Genomic DNA, 19843 nt, shown 5'->3' on the forward strand with positions numbered 1-19843 from the left:
TCCTCAGATGGCAGATTTTACCTCGAGGGGTTTACAGGATGTCAGAAAAGCCAGGAGAATGCACTGGATATGACGCATGCAACCAAACATTTTCAAACATCTCCTATCATTTTAATTTCTACAAATATCCGACACAAACAAACATGTTCATTTTGGAATACAGATTTTTATTACTGTACAATAAATTACAATCCAGATTTCATTCCCACAGTCTGTACTTTGGTCTGTTGGTTAAAATCATTCCCTTTTTAATGCTCAGGAGTTTTCATGTAAACATCAACATGTCTTATAGGCACATACAGCAATTGATAACATTAACCATCTCTTTACCTCCCCCACTTGTATCCCCATCTTTCTCACACCTTTCGAACAAAGAAACACTTGGCTGCAGGCAGATCTCTCATTCGCCCTTCTCTCAGTGGGTGTAGAGGGAGGCGGTGAAGACGATGTCCCTGCGGATGGCCAAGGAGGCTTTCTCCATCTTGCTCCCCAGGACGGAGTCTCCCACAATGCGTGCGGCCTGTCGCACCTCCTTCAGCACCTCGTCCAGGCGCTGGATGCAGCGGACCACTGTGCCCTCCTGGACGTCCGTCAGCTGGGCGATCTCTGCGAACGGCTGTGATGGGACAGCAGGAGCGAGACAGGAGGAGGATGGATGCCAGAGAAGGTGAGACGTGACATGGTGAGATGGTGAATGATGCAACAAGCAGGGAAAGACTTCAGAAGGAAATACATATTCTGTTCCAATGCTTTTCATTTTGTAAAATCTGCTGCAGTGTATTTAAAAAAAAAAGTATTTTAAACAATCAAAACAAACCAAGCTAATAATAAATAAATAGATAGATGGGCAAAACTAGCCTGAACTCATGCTTTGAGATCTCATACAGTTTAATAAAAAAATCAATCTAAATATATCAATTGGAGAAAATAATGAGCAGATTTGATTATAAAAACAATTGTTAGTTGCTGTTTTAATCTTAATAGATTATCTGAATAATGACCTCTGATAACGTGCCTTTTCATTAACACTTGTTATAATCAGTGATCTTGTTAGCTGGATTCTGCATGCTTCGTTATAAGGCCACAAAATGAAAAATGAGGTAGGCAGAGCTGGCAACAAATATGGCATGTCTCAGGTTAAAGGTCGTCTGTAGCTTTTTGCCAGCTTGCTTGAGATCTCAGGAAGAGGTGGAGTTAAGTGACTTTTGAACTGGTTTGGCCGGTATTTTTTTTTTTAAGAATAAACAGCACAGCTTATATTTACACCTTGCAGAGATCTTGAACACAACACCAGAAACATTTAAAAGTAAACTAATCTTGATATGTAAATATGGTTTAGTGCCGTGAGTTCTCATCCAGATACAAATAGCAGAATAATACCAGGTGTAAATGGGGTCAAAAGCAAGTGCAACAACAAAGAGTAAAACCTCACCATGCCTCTGGCCCAGCAGTACACCACCTCTGTCAGGCCAAACTTGAACTGGCCAACAAACTCCTCAGCTGTCTGTGGTATCCCACAATCCCTCTGCAGCTCTCCGATACGCTTGGCCACTGACAGCACCCGATCGATGCCCTGTAAGAAAAGGACAGAGAGAGCGAGAGCAAGAGAGATAGTGAACATATGGGAAAGAGTAAGTTATGCTTGAAAGAGATTTTAGTATTACAAGCGGCCCTTAAATGCATCACTCTTGCTTCTATTTGATGTTCCAGAAATCTGTTTTACAAACCATACCAATGGCGCATCTGCTCTCCTATTGCAGGTCTACAAAGCTCGGTTCATCACTAATTCAGGCCCTCATAAAGCACTTTCATGTATCAGGGGCCGTTCACAACACAAACTGACACAGCAGAGGGAAGTTTGACAGAGTCAGACGAGAGTAAATTAATAACTGAGCGAGTGACTGGGATGTTTCAGGTGAAGTGCCCTTATTGTCCTTTCTGCAGGGAGAGAATGTAAAATGTGATAGCAAGAGCGAATGTGAGTCACCCATGGAGGAGGCAAAGTCTGTACAGTATGTCAGTACACACACATCATGACATCATCACTTAAATGGCTGTGCTTTTCATGGAGATACAAGCACGAGTGAACCTCTTCCTCCTTACCTCCTTTAGTGTGTTGGTAATGTGCGGCTCCACCTGTGTGTTCTGTGTGAAGACCAAACAGGACAGCAGAGCGGCGCTATCCTCGGGCGCCAGCGGGCTCAGGACGTTCTCGAACAGCAGCTCGGTCAGCAGCAGCTCGTGGCTGCTGATCTGACAGGCTACGCGGCCTTTCAGCTGCACCGCCCCGCTGCTGTCGACGTACTGGAGGGACTGCAGCACCTGAGGCAGAGCAGCGGGGAAATAAACCTCTCAGTGCGTTTGTTCAGTCAGGATCAATCGAGCTGAGTCGGGCTGCAATTAAAATACTACTCCTCTTTGAAATGGCAAAACGCCCTTTAAAAAGTAAAAGTTCGTAGGCCAGACTAAATCATATCTCGAAAATAAAAAAACGCCCTGGCAGAAACAGGTCAGGACAGCGAGCCAAACGTCTGATCCAAACCTTGATCCTCTGGTGGTATTCAGGCAGGAGAGACAGAGACTGGTCCGACACCAGGAAAAGCAGCCGGTCCAGCTCCTCCTGCACACTCATCCTCTCCTTAACACGAGCAAACTGAAACACAAACACGCACACACAGTGAGGGGGAAGGAAGTTACTTAACTTGAGTATACAACAGCAGTACTGCAGCACTTGACCTGATTTCAGTGCAACAAAATAACCAAGAGAAGAAAACATTGCCTATTGTACTGTCATTGACAGCACAGAGGAGTGAATATGTTACATAAACCCACAGAGGCCAATTACTGTATACTAACAGCTTGCATTGTGAAACATACTGCATTAACCACCGCTTTATAATACCCACTATGGTTCATAAAGACACAAGAAAGTGTGAATCTACAGTGATGAGAGGCGACAGTGATACTGCAAGTAAGCTTGTTATCTTGCAAAGTAATGAAAGCTTTTGTGTGTGTGTGTGTGTGTGTGTGTGTGTGTGTAAAATAGTTTAAATGACACAAAGTGAGACAGTGATGAGCTGCAGCTACGAGCCTATATATGGGTAATTATAGAAACAGCCGGCTCCGATTCTTGCATCTTATCTCCTCAACGAAGCTGCCAGGAAGACAGGGTACGCAAACACAAAAGCAGAACTATTGTGGTTGAGTTTGATGTTATTATTTTGAAACTAGATGAGAAATTATGAAAGTATAAAAGGAAACTGATGCTGGGAGAAATAAAGGGGGCATCAGAATTGGGCCAATTGTTAAGTGTCTTATGTAAGGGTATGATGTTATTAGCTGCATAAATATGCAATTGCGGCACAAAATAAGGTAATGTCTTTATTAAAGAAACGGTGAAATTAAACACTTGCCTCATCATTTATCTGATGAAGAAAGAACTTAAAAAGAGTGCTCTCTCAGCAGTTAAACACATCAACCAACAAACACACACCTGCTCTGCGAAGGTGGGCGAGTGGATGCAGTTGAACTCTCGGAGGATGTCTTGCAGCACACGGACTCTCATGGAGTCCTCCACCACATCGACGCTCTTCAACTGGAGGTCGTTCACGGGGTCGAGGGTCGCTATGCCGCTGGGGTTGGCCTCGGCCAATCGCAGGAGCTCCTGGGTTGCCGTGGAGATGGCTTGGCCGGGAGGGTCAAGCCTGAAGTACGAGAAAGTGAGGGCTTTTATTTTGCATATGGGCTGGCTTATGTTTGTTGGACTTTAAAGCCTTAAGATGAACTTGGAAGGGGTTTTCTTGTAAACAAACAGTGCATGCTATGTTTCTTGGGTCTTTACTGCCCCCAACCGTCAGTCAGCAGAATAGCGTAAAACCCAGAGAAATAGAATAAGAGTAGAACGGGCATTCACATTCAAATCAACATAGCATGATGGTCAGAGCGGTGGCCATGTTTATATGCACTATGAACTAGGACTATAACTATTAACTAGTATGTAAACTATGACCATTGTAGCGGGCTAACTAGTCTGTTCTACTCTCATTCTATTTCTATGGGGAAAGGTCTCTCACACACACCTGAATCGCGGCTGTTGCCTCTTTTTGTAGTTGTCGATGATCCTGTCTGGAATCACTTTGAGGGTTTTTACTGTGATGGCTGAGATATCCTGAAGCTTCAACTTCTGCACTGTGTGGCTGCAAGGGCCTGACAAAAACAAAAGGAGCAAGGGAACCATCATACATGCTTACACTTCTGTTACACTCACCGCAAATGACTCTGTGAAAGCCTCATGAAAATGACTGAAATGTAAATGTACGTCATGTCTAACCTTCAGGTATAAAGAGAGCTGTGTTGTAGAAGTGAGGGAATGTGTTGTTGTTTTCTTTTCCTTCCCCTTCCTCGTTGCCCTTCTCACAGATGACGAGAGCTGTGAAGGTGCGATTTACAGAGTCACTGGACACCTGGCATTGAGAAAGGACAGGAGTAGATATCAAGAGATGGGTGTAGGAATCAGGAACATGTTTTTTTTCCACGTGTGGGCTTCCACTGGGGGCTCCTGTTTCCTCCCACAGTCTGAAGACATGCAGGTTGGGTGACATCGAAACTCTAAACTTCCTGCGGGTGTGAATGTCTGAGTGTGTCAGCCCTGCGACAGACTGGTGATCCATCCAGCTTAATTGTCGCCTGCCCACTGCATGCTGGGATCGGCTCCAGTCCTACACAACCCCACTGAGTATCCTGGGTGCCTACTAAAGTGACTTGCATAGTTTTACATTAACTTCTTTCTTTTCTTATGTTTAGAGACTTATGTGGTTGTTTGACCTGTACCAAATTACCATAAGGAAATCTTTGCTACACTTTCTGTCCAGAACATGTATCCCTTTTGCCAATAGTATGTTCCTCATCTATTTGCTCTTCTTTAATTTAAATTTTCTCAACTCAACGTTTTATGCAACCATCTCAGCCAGGTCTCCCTTGCAAAAGAGGTTTGCAACCTCAATGGGATTTAGCTAGATATATAAAGATTAAATAAATAAATCAACCAATAGCTAGAAACTCCTCAGAACATCAACACTCTAGTTTATTGTACACCACTTGACAGACAGTATGACAGTCTGTTAACTTTACATACATCAAAAACAGAATTGTATTTTAATGCTTGGATTTAGAACAGCAGGGCTTACAATTACATATTGTCACTTTGCAGGGTTTTAGAAAGCAGCTAAGATTGATATGTGTACAGTGTGATGTTCATGTCTTCGTCTGCTGCTACTCTTCAAGCCACCATGAAAAACACACACATTAACACACACCTACCTGTAGGATAACTCCCAGGGCGTTAAGATGCTGCTCGTTGTTCACCACCACAACTCGACCCACAGACAGAGCTTTCAGCCCGTTGACAGACTCCAGAATAGCGCGCTAAAACCAGAGACAGCAGTGAGGAAATGTAGCAAACAGCAGATTAAAGCTGTACGAATATGAACTTTGTCGTGTTTACCTGGAGGGCCTCAGTGGTGGTCCGTAGCTCCGTCACGGTGTGGTAGTAGGGCAACATGTCGGACAGCTGGCCTTCTGTGTCCAGAGGAGGCAGAGAAGACACCATCTTCTTCAGCTGGCTGATCCTCTTCTCATGGGCCTACAGCATGTGGAAAAAAGAAAAGGAAGAGAAGAAGAGGAAAGAAAGAGCTTTTATAACAGAATTGTCTGTTGTCGTGACTCAGGGAAGATGCCAGAGAGAGGAGCGAGGAGAACATTACTTTTTGAAACTGCATGTAATGTTTCTATGTTGTCTACTTACACCTTTTTACGTTTGCCGTATAGCATTTATGATCAAACCTGTTGTTTTTCAGCAGGTGTACATTACCTGAGTGTCCCTGTGGCTTTCAGAAAAGCTCCTCCTCATCATGTCGGTCACGCGGAGGGCTTCGACTCGCAGAAGATTAAGGATCATCGTATAGGTCAGTCTGAACTGGGACTGGAGTGTGGTGGGTTTACCCTGAGCCAGATAAAAAGGATGATAGTCAGTCAAAGAAAAGTCATCCTTTTTTATATATATATTCTGAAACCATAGCTCTGAATCCATTTCAGGATCAAGTCATTGTTGGTTTGGGTATCAACTAGACATATCCTTTACTGCCAGCAATTTCATTTGCCTTTATATTTAAATCCATATAAAGTTTGCCAATGTAAACATACCTTGAAAATAATTGGGAAAGAAAAGAGCACTTTTAGTCAGGAAGTACTCTCAGTAGAGAGGAAGGAGAATTATTTCTGTTGACGAGAACATTGAAATCAAAAGATTTCGCTCAAAGCGGAAGTGAGTTAAAGAGCCCACCCAACTGTGCGGTCAAATATTAAATGACTAACTCAGCGTGTAACACTTTACCTTGAAACACCGCCAAAATATACAGGAGGCTTTGCTTTTAAGAGATTATACATATCTTGCAATATTGACCTTTAGAAGGAGATTTAATACCACACCAAATGATATATAAACTGCTGTTTAAACATGGACCTTACCAGCATCATCACACGCAGATCTGACATCTCCTGAACTCCGGCTTTACACAGAATGATGACAGTGCCTGTGGGGTCCAGACCTCTCCTGCCTGCTCTGCCCGCCATCTGAATATACTCACCTGAACCAAGAACAAATTCAAAAGATATCAAAAATAAAATATTTTAGTTTTCTCTCAACTCTGACTCATTCTCAGAGATAAACAAGCTCAGATGAAAGAGAGGAAACGAAGACAGAGAGGGCCAAACCTGGCAGCAGATTTCTAAAGCCGGTCCCGTCATGTTTCCTGATGCTGTCGAACACCACAGTCCTGGCAGGCATGTTTACTCCCATTGCAAATGTCTCTGTGGCAAACAGCACCTGAGAGATGCAGGAGTATTGTTTCAACCATCTGTTGGCTGACGTGTATTTGCAGATTATTCTTGAAATAACAGATACATAGTGTTTCTATCTTTTTGACAGTACCACACTTGAATTTGAAAAAGGTTTATATTTTATCTTCTCTCCTTATTAATGAACCATTCAGACTAGAGCCCGACTGATAAAGGATTTTTAAGGCCGATACCGATACAAATATTTGGTGATTTAAATATCTGATATTACAATATATTGGCCGATATATATTTAAAAAAAAATCCAGAAACACGTAACAAAACAAACAGATTTCCCTAACATTATATATATATAAGTTCTGATAAATAAAATGTATAAAAATACAAAGTTAAGATATGAAACTTAAAGTCCTTTGAACAAAAACACAATAACAAAAAAAACAAACAAATAAAATCAGAGTGTTGCCAACAGGGACGTTAGATACTGAGAGCCTCTGGTGAAGACATTATCAGAATCATTTATTTGTCATTATAAATGATGATATATATATATATAGACACTCACACACATCCGACTGATTCACCGTAGATTTAGAAAAAAAAAGATCTCAATGACTTCCTTTAGAATCGGCAGGATCCCGCTGTGATGGACTGCTATTCCCCTCTTCAACAGGTCCCTCATGACCAAGATCTAAACATGGCATTTGTATGTGTTACAATCACATATTGTGGTTGACTTTATTGTTAATAGAGCATTAAGACTTAACTTCCTACAGATACACCTAGGGTTGGGTGTGCCATTTGACTCAGACCGGACTTTAAATGTACATGCTTTTTTGGAGATTGGGTTATCTGTTGCAGCTTATGCTTCATAAGCTGCAACACATTGATGGTTGTTTTAAATGATTGATTGTTTGCCCATCAGAGAGATTACTATTACTGTACACAATTCTTATATTCATTTGGCAAAAATCAGATTCTGGTGTGAGATATAGACACTTCCTGGCATACAGGACATGATTGCAAAACACAAACTTCATAATAATATATAATAATATCAATATTCTTTAAAACTTCTTTTAAGCTCTGTTTTTGTGTCCACCATCTCCTGATGGAAGTAGTGCTAAGTTATAAGAGCTCTTGTTTTAGAGCTTTTTAGCTGAAAACAATGCTGATATGAGCTGTGAGACTGAATCAAAAAGTAAATTTGCCTGCCAAAAAAACAAAACAATGAGCTAAAAGAAAGTAAAATGCTGAGGGGAGTCAAGTAATAATTCTGCGTGGTTTTGTTACTAAGAACCACCCCTTTCACATAACACATTGAATGTGATCCATTCTTGATATAAAAATACTGATTTGCGCAGCTTTAAACCGCAGTGGCCAAGCAATGGCACATTAGTTGCCCGGTGCAGTGTATGTACCATCAAAATAGAGAATATTTTCCTAGCCTTCCCTTGTGATCGCTACATTGTACCTAGGGGAGCTGTCTGAGCCAAATGACTATTAAATATTAATATTAAAAAGGAAATTCATCATCCCTTCAGGATGCCGCCTATAATAAAAGCCTGAGGTGAGAAAAATCTGAGGGCTAAGCCAGCCGATCATTACCTGAGGCAGCTGTCGGTCTCCTCCTCGGAGGCGACTCAGGCTCTTCTGGAAGAAAGAGTGGATCTCAGCCTTCTCTATGGAGGTGGTCATGTCCATGGAGTCCAGCGAGCGGGCGTTGTCGTCACACCGTGTCCGAGAGAACGTGAACGCAACCACCGGCGTCTGCTGCCGCTGGGACAGAAAGTGCAGGAGAGTGAGCCACACCGATCGGTCCTGTAGGGGGAAAAATGCAGAGAGGGATGAGAACGTGAAGCAACATGTTGTAAGAGAAAAATCAAAGAAAAGAAGGGAAAGGAGTTACCTGACTAGCTGAGGTGTTGTGAGAAGTACTCTTCGTGCCAAATGATTGGGCATGTTTGCTGGTGCGCTCCTTTTTGGCATCGACGGCTGCGTAGTACCTGAACAACAAACACAGCTTTCTTTATGAGAAATTGCTTTCTGGACTAAAATAATTGGGAGTACCACAAAACTTTCTTCTTGTACCCTTTAGTGAGGAAGTTTCCTGTAGCATCCATCAGCAGGAACATCTCTTTCTGAGTCTTGGTGCTGTTTCCAGTGTACAGATAATGCTCCAAAGGCACAGGTCTCTTCATTGTGCTGATCACGTAAATATGCTTCTTCTTTATACGACTAGGAATTAAAGAAAAATGCATGGGGGAGTGAGGGAAATGTTCAAAGGATACAAAATGCAATAAATAATAGCAGATGTGCTCTTATTTTGATAAATACTCTCTTGTATTGAGTGCACCTACCCGATCCAGTCGCTAAACTCCAGAGCATTTGGAACTGTGGCGCTAAGGAGAATGATACTGACGTGATCGGGGAGCATAATCAAAACCTCCTCCCATACAACCCCTCTCTGAGGAAAAACCAATGCACGGTAATAAAAAAAAAAAGAGGATAAACCATTAGTCTTGACTTAAACAGTAAAATGAGATCAATGAAAAATACAGAAAGCAGTTGGGGTCGTTCCTGACCTCAGCATCGTTGATGTAGTGAACCTCGTCAAAGATCACCCACTCCAAGTCTCTGATGACCTCTGATCCGTTGTAAAGCATGGACCTGGAAGAGAGCAAGAAATATAACAAGCTCTTTCGGTTTTATTAAAAACAGGAGTTTATAATCTAAAACAAACAGCCAGAGTACCGGAGGATCTCAGTGGTCATGATGAGGCACGAAGATTCAGGACTAAGCTGCACGTCGCCCGTCAGAAGTCCAACATCTCCAAAGGTGTTTTTAAAGTCTCTGAACTTCTGATTGGACAGGGCTTTGATGGGAGAGGTGTAGATGGTCCTATCAAAACACCAGATTAGAAAGAGGATCAGAATAGAATATGCAGATACAGAAAATCTATTAAAATAAACACAAAAGAAGAAAGAAATGTTGATACTGTTGAGATACTTGTTAGTCCCCTAAAAACGTTATATCTCTACATAGAAAACAATGACATGCATAAACTTGCCTTCATTGGAGCGTGAAAGAAAGCACGCTGCTGCTAAAGTTTCTCTAATTTGGTCATTTTTCATGTTTTTGGACATGTTGAATGCTCTTCTGTGAAATTCTCCAAGCTCTTAAGTCACACACACACACATACACACATACACACACACACACACAGTGAGGGCAGAGAAAATTGATTTGTGCCAACAAATACACACACCTTGTCATGTGTTTCTGTGAGAGAGCGATGGCGTATTCGGCCACTACTGTTTTGCCAGCTGATGTGTGTGCGGCTACAAACACAGAGTCGTGAGCCTCCAGTCTCAGCACAGCCTGTTTCTGGAAGACATCCAGCTCAAACGGCCACTGTAGCAGAGGAGGGGAGAGAGACAGATCAGTTATCACAGGATGATCAGCAGATTTTCATGTTTTCATGTTTCATGCAAATACATATGGTGGTAACATGTGATGTTTTGAAGACTACATATGAAGAAAAATACAGTATATCATTTTTAACTGGATGATTTCTAGAATACTAACCTTGAAAGCTGGGTTGGGGATGCGTTTATAGAAATCATCGCAGGGTGAAGTAATGTTGACAGGGATAGCCCATTTCTTATTTTCCTCCAAGTTCCCTTTTGGCTTTGATTTGTCATCTTTTCCTTTATCTGAGGGAGTCGAGGATGACACAACATCCTGAAGAAAGAGGAGGAGAATCAGATTTCAGTGTAGTTCAAATTTAGCCAGAGGCATAGTTGGAACTTGGATTTGAGATTGTATCTATAACAGTACTACTGTGGTTTGGAAAAGACAGGGCTACATTACTTTGTGATTGATTTTCTGTTTGAAAAATTAACCAGTCGACATATTATTCATACTACATAATTTTCCTACATGTAGAATACCTGCAGGGATTGAAAACAGTCGAGAGACTGTCAAATGACAAAGAGATTTCTGCATTAAACTTTCATCTCATCATGCAAACGTATACAATAAAAGGTTAACCATAAATCTGATCATTTTAAGTCAAAAATACACTACAAATATGTCAAACATCTGTACATTTTGATTAACGCACACAGACTTGCTGGCCTGTACTCTTTATTAGCATGACGAAGACATACAGTGTTTTATTTCCAATGTTTTTATGGACTTTATTTTCATCCATTTCTTTTCTTCAGTAAATTAAAAAAAACAACAACATGCATTTAATGACCACGAGAGCCCTAACTCAAACACCAGCAGTCCTGCGTGTATCCAGATTGGTTTTGAAACTGGTCAATTTAACATAACACATAATTAAGCATGTTTCTACATTTCTAAAGTGAAACTAATATATATTTAATATCTGAAGTAAGAAATGTTACTTTTCACAGTTAACCATTTTAGAGTTGAATATCATTTCAGAGAGGAGAAAACAAACAAACTGCAGTACCTTGATGCCCAGGTCTTCAAGGCTGTTTGTTCTGGGTAGTTTGGGAGCTTCTTTACTTCCTTTGCCTTCCTCTTTCTCCTCTGCCTCAGGTTGCAAGTAAGTGATGTCATTCAATGTGGACAGGAGGGACATGAGGTTGACCTCTGCCTTTGCAATCTTGGCATCTTCAGGAAATAAAAAAAATGTTTTTTTTATATATAAAATATATATATATATATATATATATATATATATATATATATATATATATATATATATATATATATATATATATATATATATATATATATAAATTATAATTTATTATTGTTATTATTAATTTTTAGATTAATGGATTAATTAGAAATTAAAAGATCTAACCTTTGTCAGTGAAGTCCATCCCCGCTTTAAGTCCAGGTGGGATTCTGAGTAAATCTTTGAGGGAAGAAATAAAATGACAAATTCATAAAGAGCTGAAATAATAACAGAAGTCTTACCAGTATTTTACAACACTGCATGTCAAAATTAAAAAAATCACCATTCTCAAAGTCTATGTCCTCCTCCAGCTCAGATTTCTTCTGTATTTGGTCCAGAGTAAGCTCCTCCATTCCTCCTGTGAAGAACACCATCGCAACAAATATATTGTTATGACTTGCAACTTAACGAAGACTACGTAAATGACTGAAGAGAAAACGCTTTGAATGAATCTATCTCACCGGGGAGGAAGGGGTAGTTGGTATTGCTTCCTCGAAGGCTCTCTGAAGGAGGCCCCGGTTGGCGTTGTAATGAAAGTGAGTTCTTTGCTGACAGGCTTGTGTTCTCCAGTAACACCTAAAGATGAATTAAAAACAAAACAGACCCCAAAAAGTAGCTAAATTAGATGGATTCATGGATCGATTCTTCAATAATATAGTTATGTTATGTTCTTCTCAGTAGGATCATTTCTACCAGTTTTTAAAACAGGATGACATGATTAAGGGTGCAACTAACAATTCATTTTATTATTTCAATATTATTATATTACTCGTTTGGTCTATAAAATATCAGAAAATCGTAAAACATGCTGTTGCAGATTAATATTCTGTTGACCGACTCTAGATGACATTATTCTCTTTAAACTAATAACAGTACAATGGGAAGAGTGGGCCAGTGTGTTTGTGAGCTACCTCTGTGAAGTCCAGCAGCATCCCTGTGGTTGGATCTCTGACAACAGAGACATCGGAGTGAAGTGAAGATGGAGTACAGTTGATTAGAGAATCAACATTAACTTCTCTCTGAGTCACCCTGGTAAAGACGACGACACAACAGTTACATCTTCGTCAGATATATATGGTTGTTTTAAAAAAATCCTATAAACAATATTTGCCTAATCTGCTTATTTTCTACTTGTATCATAGTTTTTTTCTGGTCTGAAATGTTTAATGTTGAAATGTTAACTTTATGTTTGTACCCTCCTTGTATTTACTTTGTTTTTGTGTTGAATTGTTAATTTTATATTTGTATCCTTTATGTATTTATTTTGTTTTGTGTCAGCACTAGGAAAGTGTTTATTTAAAATGTGTCTGAATAATCCTATAATGGATGGGCCGGGTAAGCACCCAGACACGAAGATACCAGCTCATAAATCATATCTCATTCTTCTTTAAGTCTCATTTTTATTTCATACACTGGCTACTTTGATTTATTAATCTCTAAGGCAACATTTCAGGAAAAGCAGGGAATTCAAATTCAATCAATGGTTTAATATACGGTTTTATCAAAGGTGTACAAAAATCAATTATAAACATACAGTATATGCACATTACATTTTAGCAACCTGCGCCAAATCTAAAGCACATGCGTAAGGAATACGTACTTGAGAAACTTCTGGAAGGCAAAGTCTGTGTCGTGAATGGGAAGCCAGGCCGCGTCCCGTAAAAATTGTTTCTCTACTTCTGTCTCCAGGCTAAGGCTGATGGGAGGAAGCCCATGAGGGAGCTGAGGAAGGGAAAGATAGGATCACATGTTCAGCTACTTATTATTAAGTGAGCCAGCAGATGCATACCATGTAACCGTTAAATCCCAGGTTTGATTCTTATATCACATATTAATTCCTGTCATTCTCCCTCATGATTACTGTCAACTACTGTATCTACTAAAGTCTATCTTTTCAAAAGTATTTATTCATCCATCCATCCATCCATCCATCCATCCATCCATCCATCTATAAAATGGCACAAAAATAATACAAACGAAATTAATAATAATGTATATGTAATATAGTAAGTGTAATTTTTTCCTTTAAAAGACATTTATTTATAACCACACATTTTAGTTACTTTAATATTAATAATATTAAGTTGAATCTAACTGATAGCAACATACTGCATAATGTATTTGTTCTCCTCTACTTGTGTATTGTATACTTGTATCTACATATTGTTCTGGTAATGTGCTGTTTTTGTTACCTGTCTAGGAACTACAGATGTAAATCAGCATTCTTGCTAACTCCGGTATGTTTACATTACATCTTGTATTTTATACTGATGTTTATTAATGTGCTCTGTCCCTATCAACAAAAAAAAAAGACTGGAGGTATGAAAGCTCAGCAGTGGTAGAAAAAGCATTCAGATGCTTTAAACTAAAATAACAATAAAACAATGTTAAAATACACCACTACAAGTAAAATTCCTGCACTGAAAAACGTATGAAAGTAAAGTACGCAAGTATTAGCTGCCTAATGTACTTAAAGTATCAAAAGTAAAAGTACTCGTTATGCAGAAAAAAATGCCTCTGTAAAAATGTATTACATTACTGGATCATTAATACAGATGTTTTAATGTTGTTGGTCAAGATGCAGCAGTTTTAGCTACTTTGCATACTATCTGCATCATAACTTATGAGCTAATTATGTGTTCTGGACTAGTATCTATACAGCTGTCAGATTAATGTATTAAAAAGTACAATATCCCCCTCTTCGAAGTGTGAGTATACAAACTTTACTTTACTTTATTCAGGACACAAAAAAACAGTCCATAGCACAATACATAACATAGCAAAAGACAGACAAAAACAAGACAAAACACATACAATCAAAGTAAATACAAAGTACACAAAGTAAGTGCGAATTGAACTTAATTGTACAGTATTTGAGTAAATGTACACAGTCATCCTGCTGCATACTCACTGTGCTCTGTGGGGGTAAAGGCTGGTTAGGTATGGGGTGTGTGATGAGCTCAAACCTGCCAGAGCATCCCATCTCCAGCAGGGACAGCGGCAGGTCCATGGGGCCCGCGGGGGGAACATCTGCAGAGGGGAGCGAGAGTATGAATGGACCAAACAAATACAATAAGGCTAATAATGCATGTTGCAACAGGAAGATGCACCAAATGCTAACTTAACTTGTCTTTATGGTTTTTTCAAGAAAGACAGAATAGATACAAATACAGCGATTGAGTAATTCGCTGAATGACATATAAATATATATAGCTAACAGCCATGAGGCTGCTGAATGGAGCACTGATTGACAGCTACCCTATTAGCCACATCATCACACAAGCTACACCAGTGAGGCGTGTTAGCAAGATGAAACGCGTTTCAATATAAACATTAATATGCAACCTGACTACACATTTAATAAGCCACATCTTACTTATTCTGTCCATGTTCCCACTCCCAAGCATAGCTCCCAAGTAGAGCTAAAAGTTGCCACCAACTAGTTCCTGCTGTCGCCCCGGAAGTTGCCAAAATGGATAGGCGGAATTGGCTACTGAACTAGCTAAATTAAAGCTAAACTGTAAACACGTCACCCGTTTTCACAAACCTGTCTACAACCATGTCTATAACATGTAATTCGTTGTTATTTCCCGGATTTATGTTGTTTTGTGTGCGTTGCTAAATGTAATTGCTAGTATTTTTTGTTGCAAAAAAGCTAAACACGACTAGTAGCGTTTACGTCATATTTACGCGTCGGTGTTTTTGTTGAGACACCACCGTTTGAATTTGGTGAGTGAATGAATTTGATAAACGCTAATAACTGTTATAGTAGTTTTAAAAGAAAACACGAATGTTTTTTTTATTATTCTGGCAAGCTAGTAGTTTACTTTCTATGTGGTCTGGATGGGCTAACTACATTTACATTCTCGGAAGAAAGTCGGGTTTTGGTTACCTAGGCTAGCAGCTGTGATCGGGAGTAAATACCAAATACGCGAATTTGTTAATGGCTATTTTGTGTTACTGTCTGTATTGTAGCTGCTGCCATCATGGCGGTGTTTCCAAATTCACTGACGGAGGAAGAGGAGGCTCTGCAAAAGAAATATGCTAAACTCAAGAAAAAGGTAAATAAATTAACGATTGTTTTAACATCCTTTTAATACCATGGAAATGTAAGGCTTGCATTTTTTTTTTTTTTTATGAAGACGTGAATGTTTAAAAATATCACATCTGTTTCAATAGCAAGTGCTGAATTCCCCAGGTATGGAGTGAGCAACTCAAAGGACCACATTGAAATAAGTCTTTATTTTATTTTTAGCATTTTCATTTTTTCCACTGTCTTTTCAGAAAAAGGCGCTGCTTGCCTTGAAGAAGCAGAGTTCAACTAACCAGACAAACCAGAGTGGCTTGAAACGGAGTAAGTTCATTTGACTGCTTCAGCGTTTGTCTTTTCTAAACTAACTAAAATACACCTTGTGTTTACTCACCGCCAGCATATCCAGTGTGTATGATTTAAGCCATTCATTCACGCAATCACTTTAATTTATACAATGACACCTGTTGAGACTCTTATCTTATGTACAAAAATGACCTGTTCACAAGAATTTAAGATAACAAATGAAAACACAGTGACAAGAGTAAACACAAAATAATTAAGGTAAATACTAATATAACCAGACAATATATATATATATATATATATATATATATATATATATATATATATATATATATATATATATATATATATATATATATATGCCTATTTGTATACTCTGCTTCTTGTGGCCCAGTTTTATTTTATACTACTTTAATCTACTTAAACACTGGGTATACTTTTATTAACTTAACACTTTCCTTCATGACAGCTTTGTCGGACCAGCCTGTTGTTGACACTGCAACGGCAACAGAGCAAGCAAAGATGCTGATCAAGACGGGTGCTATCAGTGCCATCAAATCAGAGAACAAGAACTCAGGCTTTAAACGCTCTCGAATGCTGGAAATTAAACTCAAGGTGAGCTGTCATTCCTTAGACGGAGTTGTTTTGGCTGATGTTCAGCTGTTTTCTTGCTTTGCTTTGTTTGATAATTTAATTGTTGCTTTTTATCTGCCGCAGGACCCTGAGAAAGGCTCAATTCCTGCTTTCTTACCATTCCAAAGGAGTGTCTCTACAGATGAAGAACAACCTGAGGTATAGTGGATATAAAACATGATAAAAAAAAAAACATGGCTGCTGCATCAAGTCATGAAATTTAGAATATTGTTGGGAAAAAATACTAATGCAATGTTTACATCTTGCTTTGGCAGCCGATTGTGATTTGGTTGCGACACATTCAGCTAGTGTTTTCTACTTTAAATGCCTTATGTAGAATTTCTGTCAAAGGTGACTCCTAGTGGTAGCGTTAAAAAAACACATAGGCAATATTATGCACATTACAAGGTCTGAAAATGAATAGAGGTGGAGGAAAAAGCTGTAGTGCTCTTAGTTGTATTTGAACAGAAAACAAAAGTGTAACAGCTTATTTTGATGTGGTCATATTTGTGCTTCTCCTAGTCTGGGAAAAGAGCCAACAGGAAGTCTCTGTATGAAAGGTAATATCTTAAAAACCACGATGAACATGCAAAAACAATGACGGTAAGTATCTGTGGGTGTTTTCATAATTTTTACCCGTGTGCCCCCTGCAGCTTTGTCAGCTCAAACGACCGATATCGGGATGAGGAGGACGGAGGCGGCATGTCATCCAGCCGCGAGATGGACAGAGACAGAGAGCGAGAACGAGAACTGGATAGAGAGCGGGACAGAGACCGTGATAAAGACCGGGAGAGGGAGAAGGAGAGGGAGAGGGAGAGGGAGAGGGATAGGGATAGAGACAGAGGCAAGGAAAGAGACCGGGAACGGGACAGAGAAAGAGACCAAAGCAGAGAAAGGGATCGAGACCGCGACAGGGAACGAGACAGAGAAAGAGATGGACCGTTCAGACGTGAGTAACCAACCAAGAAAAAAAGAATCCATCCTTAGGAAAGGCAGAAATGCAGTTCATCAGTTGACGAGAATGCTGTGCAGAGCCATGCCATAGTGTGGATGCATTGTGGTTGTGAAATGGCATGCTGGGACACATAAAGGACACATTGATTTGATTGACACTGATTTTTCTCTGTCCCCCATGTTTTCATTCTCAGGGTCAGATTCGTACCCAGAGCGGAGAGGGGTACGGAAGGGGAATACGGTGTATGTTTACGGCTCTGGGCTCGGCGAGGACAACCTGCGCTCTGCTTTTTCTCAACATGGAAACATCATCGACCTCTCTATGGACAACCCACGCAAGTATGGAGCCATTAACCCTTGTGTTGTCTTCCCGTCAACCATTTTTTTTACACCTTTTTTTCACAGTTTGTTTTTGCTTTTTCCAATGTTTTAAATTGTAAAATTTTTCTTCTACACATTTTCAGCGCTTATTTCTACATCCCATATTTTCTGATATAAAACAAAAATTGAAAATGGGTCAATTTGACCCAAAGTCAACACAAGGGTTTTCAACAACTCTGTGTGCACATAGTGGTCATCTCTACCTACTGTTATCAATGTGTTGCTGTCTTCTTACATATACTATACGGTCTTCTCCTGCGTTTTATTCTATGATACAGTTGTGACTTTTTTTTCTTCTTGATGTTCTTTCTAGTTGTGCATTTATCACTTTTGAGAAGATGGAGTCTGCAGACCAGGCTGTAGCTGAGGTTGGTGTTATTCCATATAAGAAAAAACAGACAATTATACATATGATCTTTTTCCTCTGGTAATAATACAAGTTCCAAAACACAGCAACAAACAGGAATCAGCAAACACATTTTAAGGAAAATATACGTGGGGCGACCTCTAGCTCACCCAGTAGAGTGTGCGCCCCATGTTGGCTGAGAACTTGGCAGCGGCCTGGGTTTGAATCCAACCCGATCCTTGTTGTATGTCGTCCCCCCTCTCTCTCCCCTTTCCTGTCTTTAAACTATCCTATCAATTAAAGGCCATTTAAAAAAAAAAAAAATTATAATAATAATACATACGTGTAATATCAGCAACTCAGCCGACCATTAAAACAATAAGTAGAATATTCATGAATACATGTTTTACAGCATGAAGTGTAATGCAACGTAGGTGTGGATTTTAGAGTAAACTAATTTTTATGTGTAAGAGACTGCCTAATATAATAATTAGCGGAGGGAATTTGCTTAGTTGTCAATGGGCGATGGATTTATTACTTAATCATTACTAGACCTAAGTATGATGGTTGGTCTACAGGCGGGGAGATTGTAACCTGGTAACCACGGCGTTGTATGTGAACAGCCTCCTTCATCTTTCCTTTTATTTTATGTCTAATAAAATCTAGTCATTATGTTACTAGAAGACACCCTGAGGTTACGGCTTGCTCCTGTAGACTGTATACGAAGCTGACGACACTCTAAACTCACCTCGCTGTTGTCTCACAGTTGAATGGAGCCACGGTGGGAGATGTTCACATCAAAGTCAGCATCGCCAGGAAGCAGCCCATGCTGGAGGCTGCCACTGGCAAATCTGTCTGGGCGTCACTGGGTAATAAACACAGCGCTCTTATTGTCTGTTTAGACGTTGATCAGACCCTCTGTGTGTCTGCACAGCGTGGATTCACCTTCAACAATGTCTCTCTTCTTTCACAGCTGTGCAGAACAGCACAAAAGGCTCCTACAGGGACAAGAGGAACCAAGTCGTGTACAGTGAAGATTTCCTGCGATGAAAAAAAAAAACTTTTGTTTTTTTTTATTTTGGCATATAGCTTTTCATGTTTTTGTCAGCTGCTTACATTGTCTGTGTTGCAGCATAAATCCAAAACCATCAGTTGTCTTTTGGATTAGATCACTTTACATGGTCGGTATGTGCAGTGTGGCTCATTAAAATTAAAGAGATACTGTTTTATGCTCAATAAAAAGTATCCAAACATTGTTATCTTAAGCGAGATTTTCATGAGCCTTGTATCAACAAGACACTGTCAAAGTGGGAATTGTTGAACAACGAGGGCCTAGAGACCATTTTGTTGGATGTGTATGTATTTATGTGTACTACCATAAAACCACAGATGACCTGAGACAAACTTTCCAACATTGAAAATTGAATGAGTAATTGTGTGAATCCTTTAAAAACAATACCACTTTCTAAATGTCAAACGTCAGGTTGTCAAGTTTTAAACAACAGCCCTCACAGGTGCAACAAAACTAACAGCAGAGTGAGAGATGCCTCTAATTAGTCAACAAAAGTGGAAAAAAAACCTTTTGTGCGTGGATTAATATTATACAGACTAATGTTTGTAT

At 39.6% G+C, this 19843-nt stretch overlaps 2 protein-coding genes across 2 annotated transcripts; one reads left to right on the forward strand and one right to left on the reverse strand.

The window, feature by feature from the left end:
• Window positions 1–146: 146 nt before the first annotated feature.
• Window positions 147–15079, reverse strand: skiv2l (SKI2 homolog, superkiller viralicidic activity 2-like). The gene is given in 29 exon segments (XM_039819921.1): window positions 147–616; window positions 1433–1573; window positions 2104–2322; window positions 2543–2653; window positions 3494–3704; window positions 4080–4206; window positions 4331–4463; window positions 5320–5424; window positions 5504–5641; window positions 5870–6001; window positions 6526–6644; window positions 6772–6883; window positions 7415–7546; window positions 8464–8676; window positions 8765–8861; window positions 8947–9093; window positions 9216–9322; window positions 9441–9525; window positions 9610–9756; window positions 10124–10269; window positions 10444–10599; window positions 11339–11502; window positions 11699–11752; window positions 11856–11930; window positions 12034–12148; window positions 12484–12601; window positions 13173–13294; window positions 14484–14602; window positions 14949–15079. Coding segments are annotated over 29 exon segments (3777 nt in total). The 5' UTR covers window positions 14980–15079; the 3' UTR covers window positions 147–415.
• Window positions 15080–15156: 77 nt separating this feature from the next.
• On the forward strand, window positions 15157–19620 carry nelfe (negative elongation factor complex member E). The gene is made up of 11 exons (XM_039819895.1): window positions 15157–15301; window positions 15548–15633; window positions 15857–15926; window positions 16378–16523; window positions 16626–16700; window positions 17064–17101; window positions 17195–17490; window positions 17690–17834; window positions 18190–18244; window positions 18989–19091; window positions 19196–19620. The coding sequence occupies exons 2-11, from the start codon at window positions 15559–15561 to the stop codon at window positions 19270–19272; spliced, it is 1080 nt and encodes a 359-aa protein (XP_039675829.1). The 5' UTR covers window positions 15157–15301; window positions 15548–15558; the 3' UTR covers window positions 19273–19620.
• The last annotated feature ends 223 nt before the right edge of the window (window positions 19621–19843 follow it).

Source organism: Perca fluviatilis, chromosome 13 (genome assembly GCF_010015445.1).
Source record: "Perca fluviatilis chromosome 13, GENO_Pfluv_1.0, whole genome shotgun sequence".
In the NCBI taxonomy this organism is placed as follows: Eukaryota; Metazoa; Chordata; class Actinopteri; order Perciformes; family Percidae; genus Perca; species Perca fluviatilis.

What these genes read in the sequence shown, in the direction of transcription:
- nelfe (XM_039819895.1), top strand. Translation starts at nt 15,559, where the DNA reads ATGGCGGTGTTTCCAAATTCACTGACGGAGGAAGAGGAGGCTCTGCAA. An exon ending in AGGAAGTCTCTGTATGAAAG is followed by an intron (nt 17,102 to 17,194) that starts GTAATATCTTAA and finishes TGCCCCCTGCAG; the next exon opens with CTTTGTCAGCTCAAACGACC. An exon ending in CAGACCAGGCTGTAGCTGAG is followed by an intron (nt 18,245 to 18,988) that starts GTTGGTGTTATT and finishes GTTGTCTCACAG; the next exon opens with TTGAATGGAGCCACGGTGGG.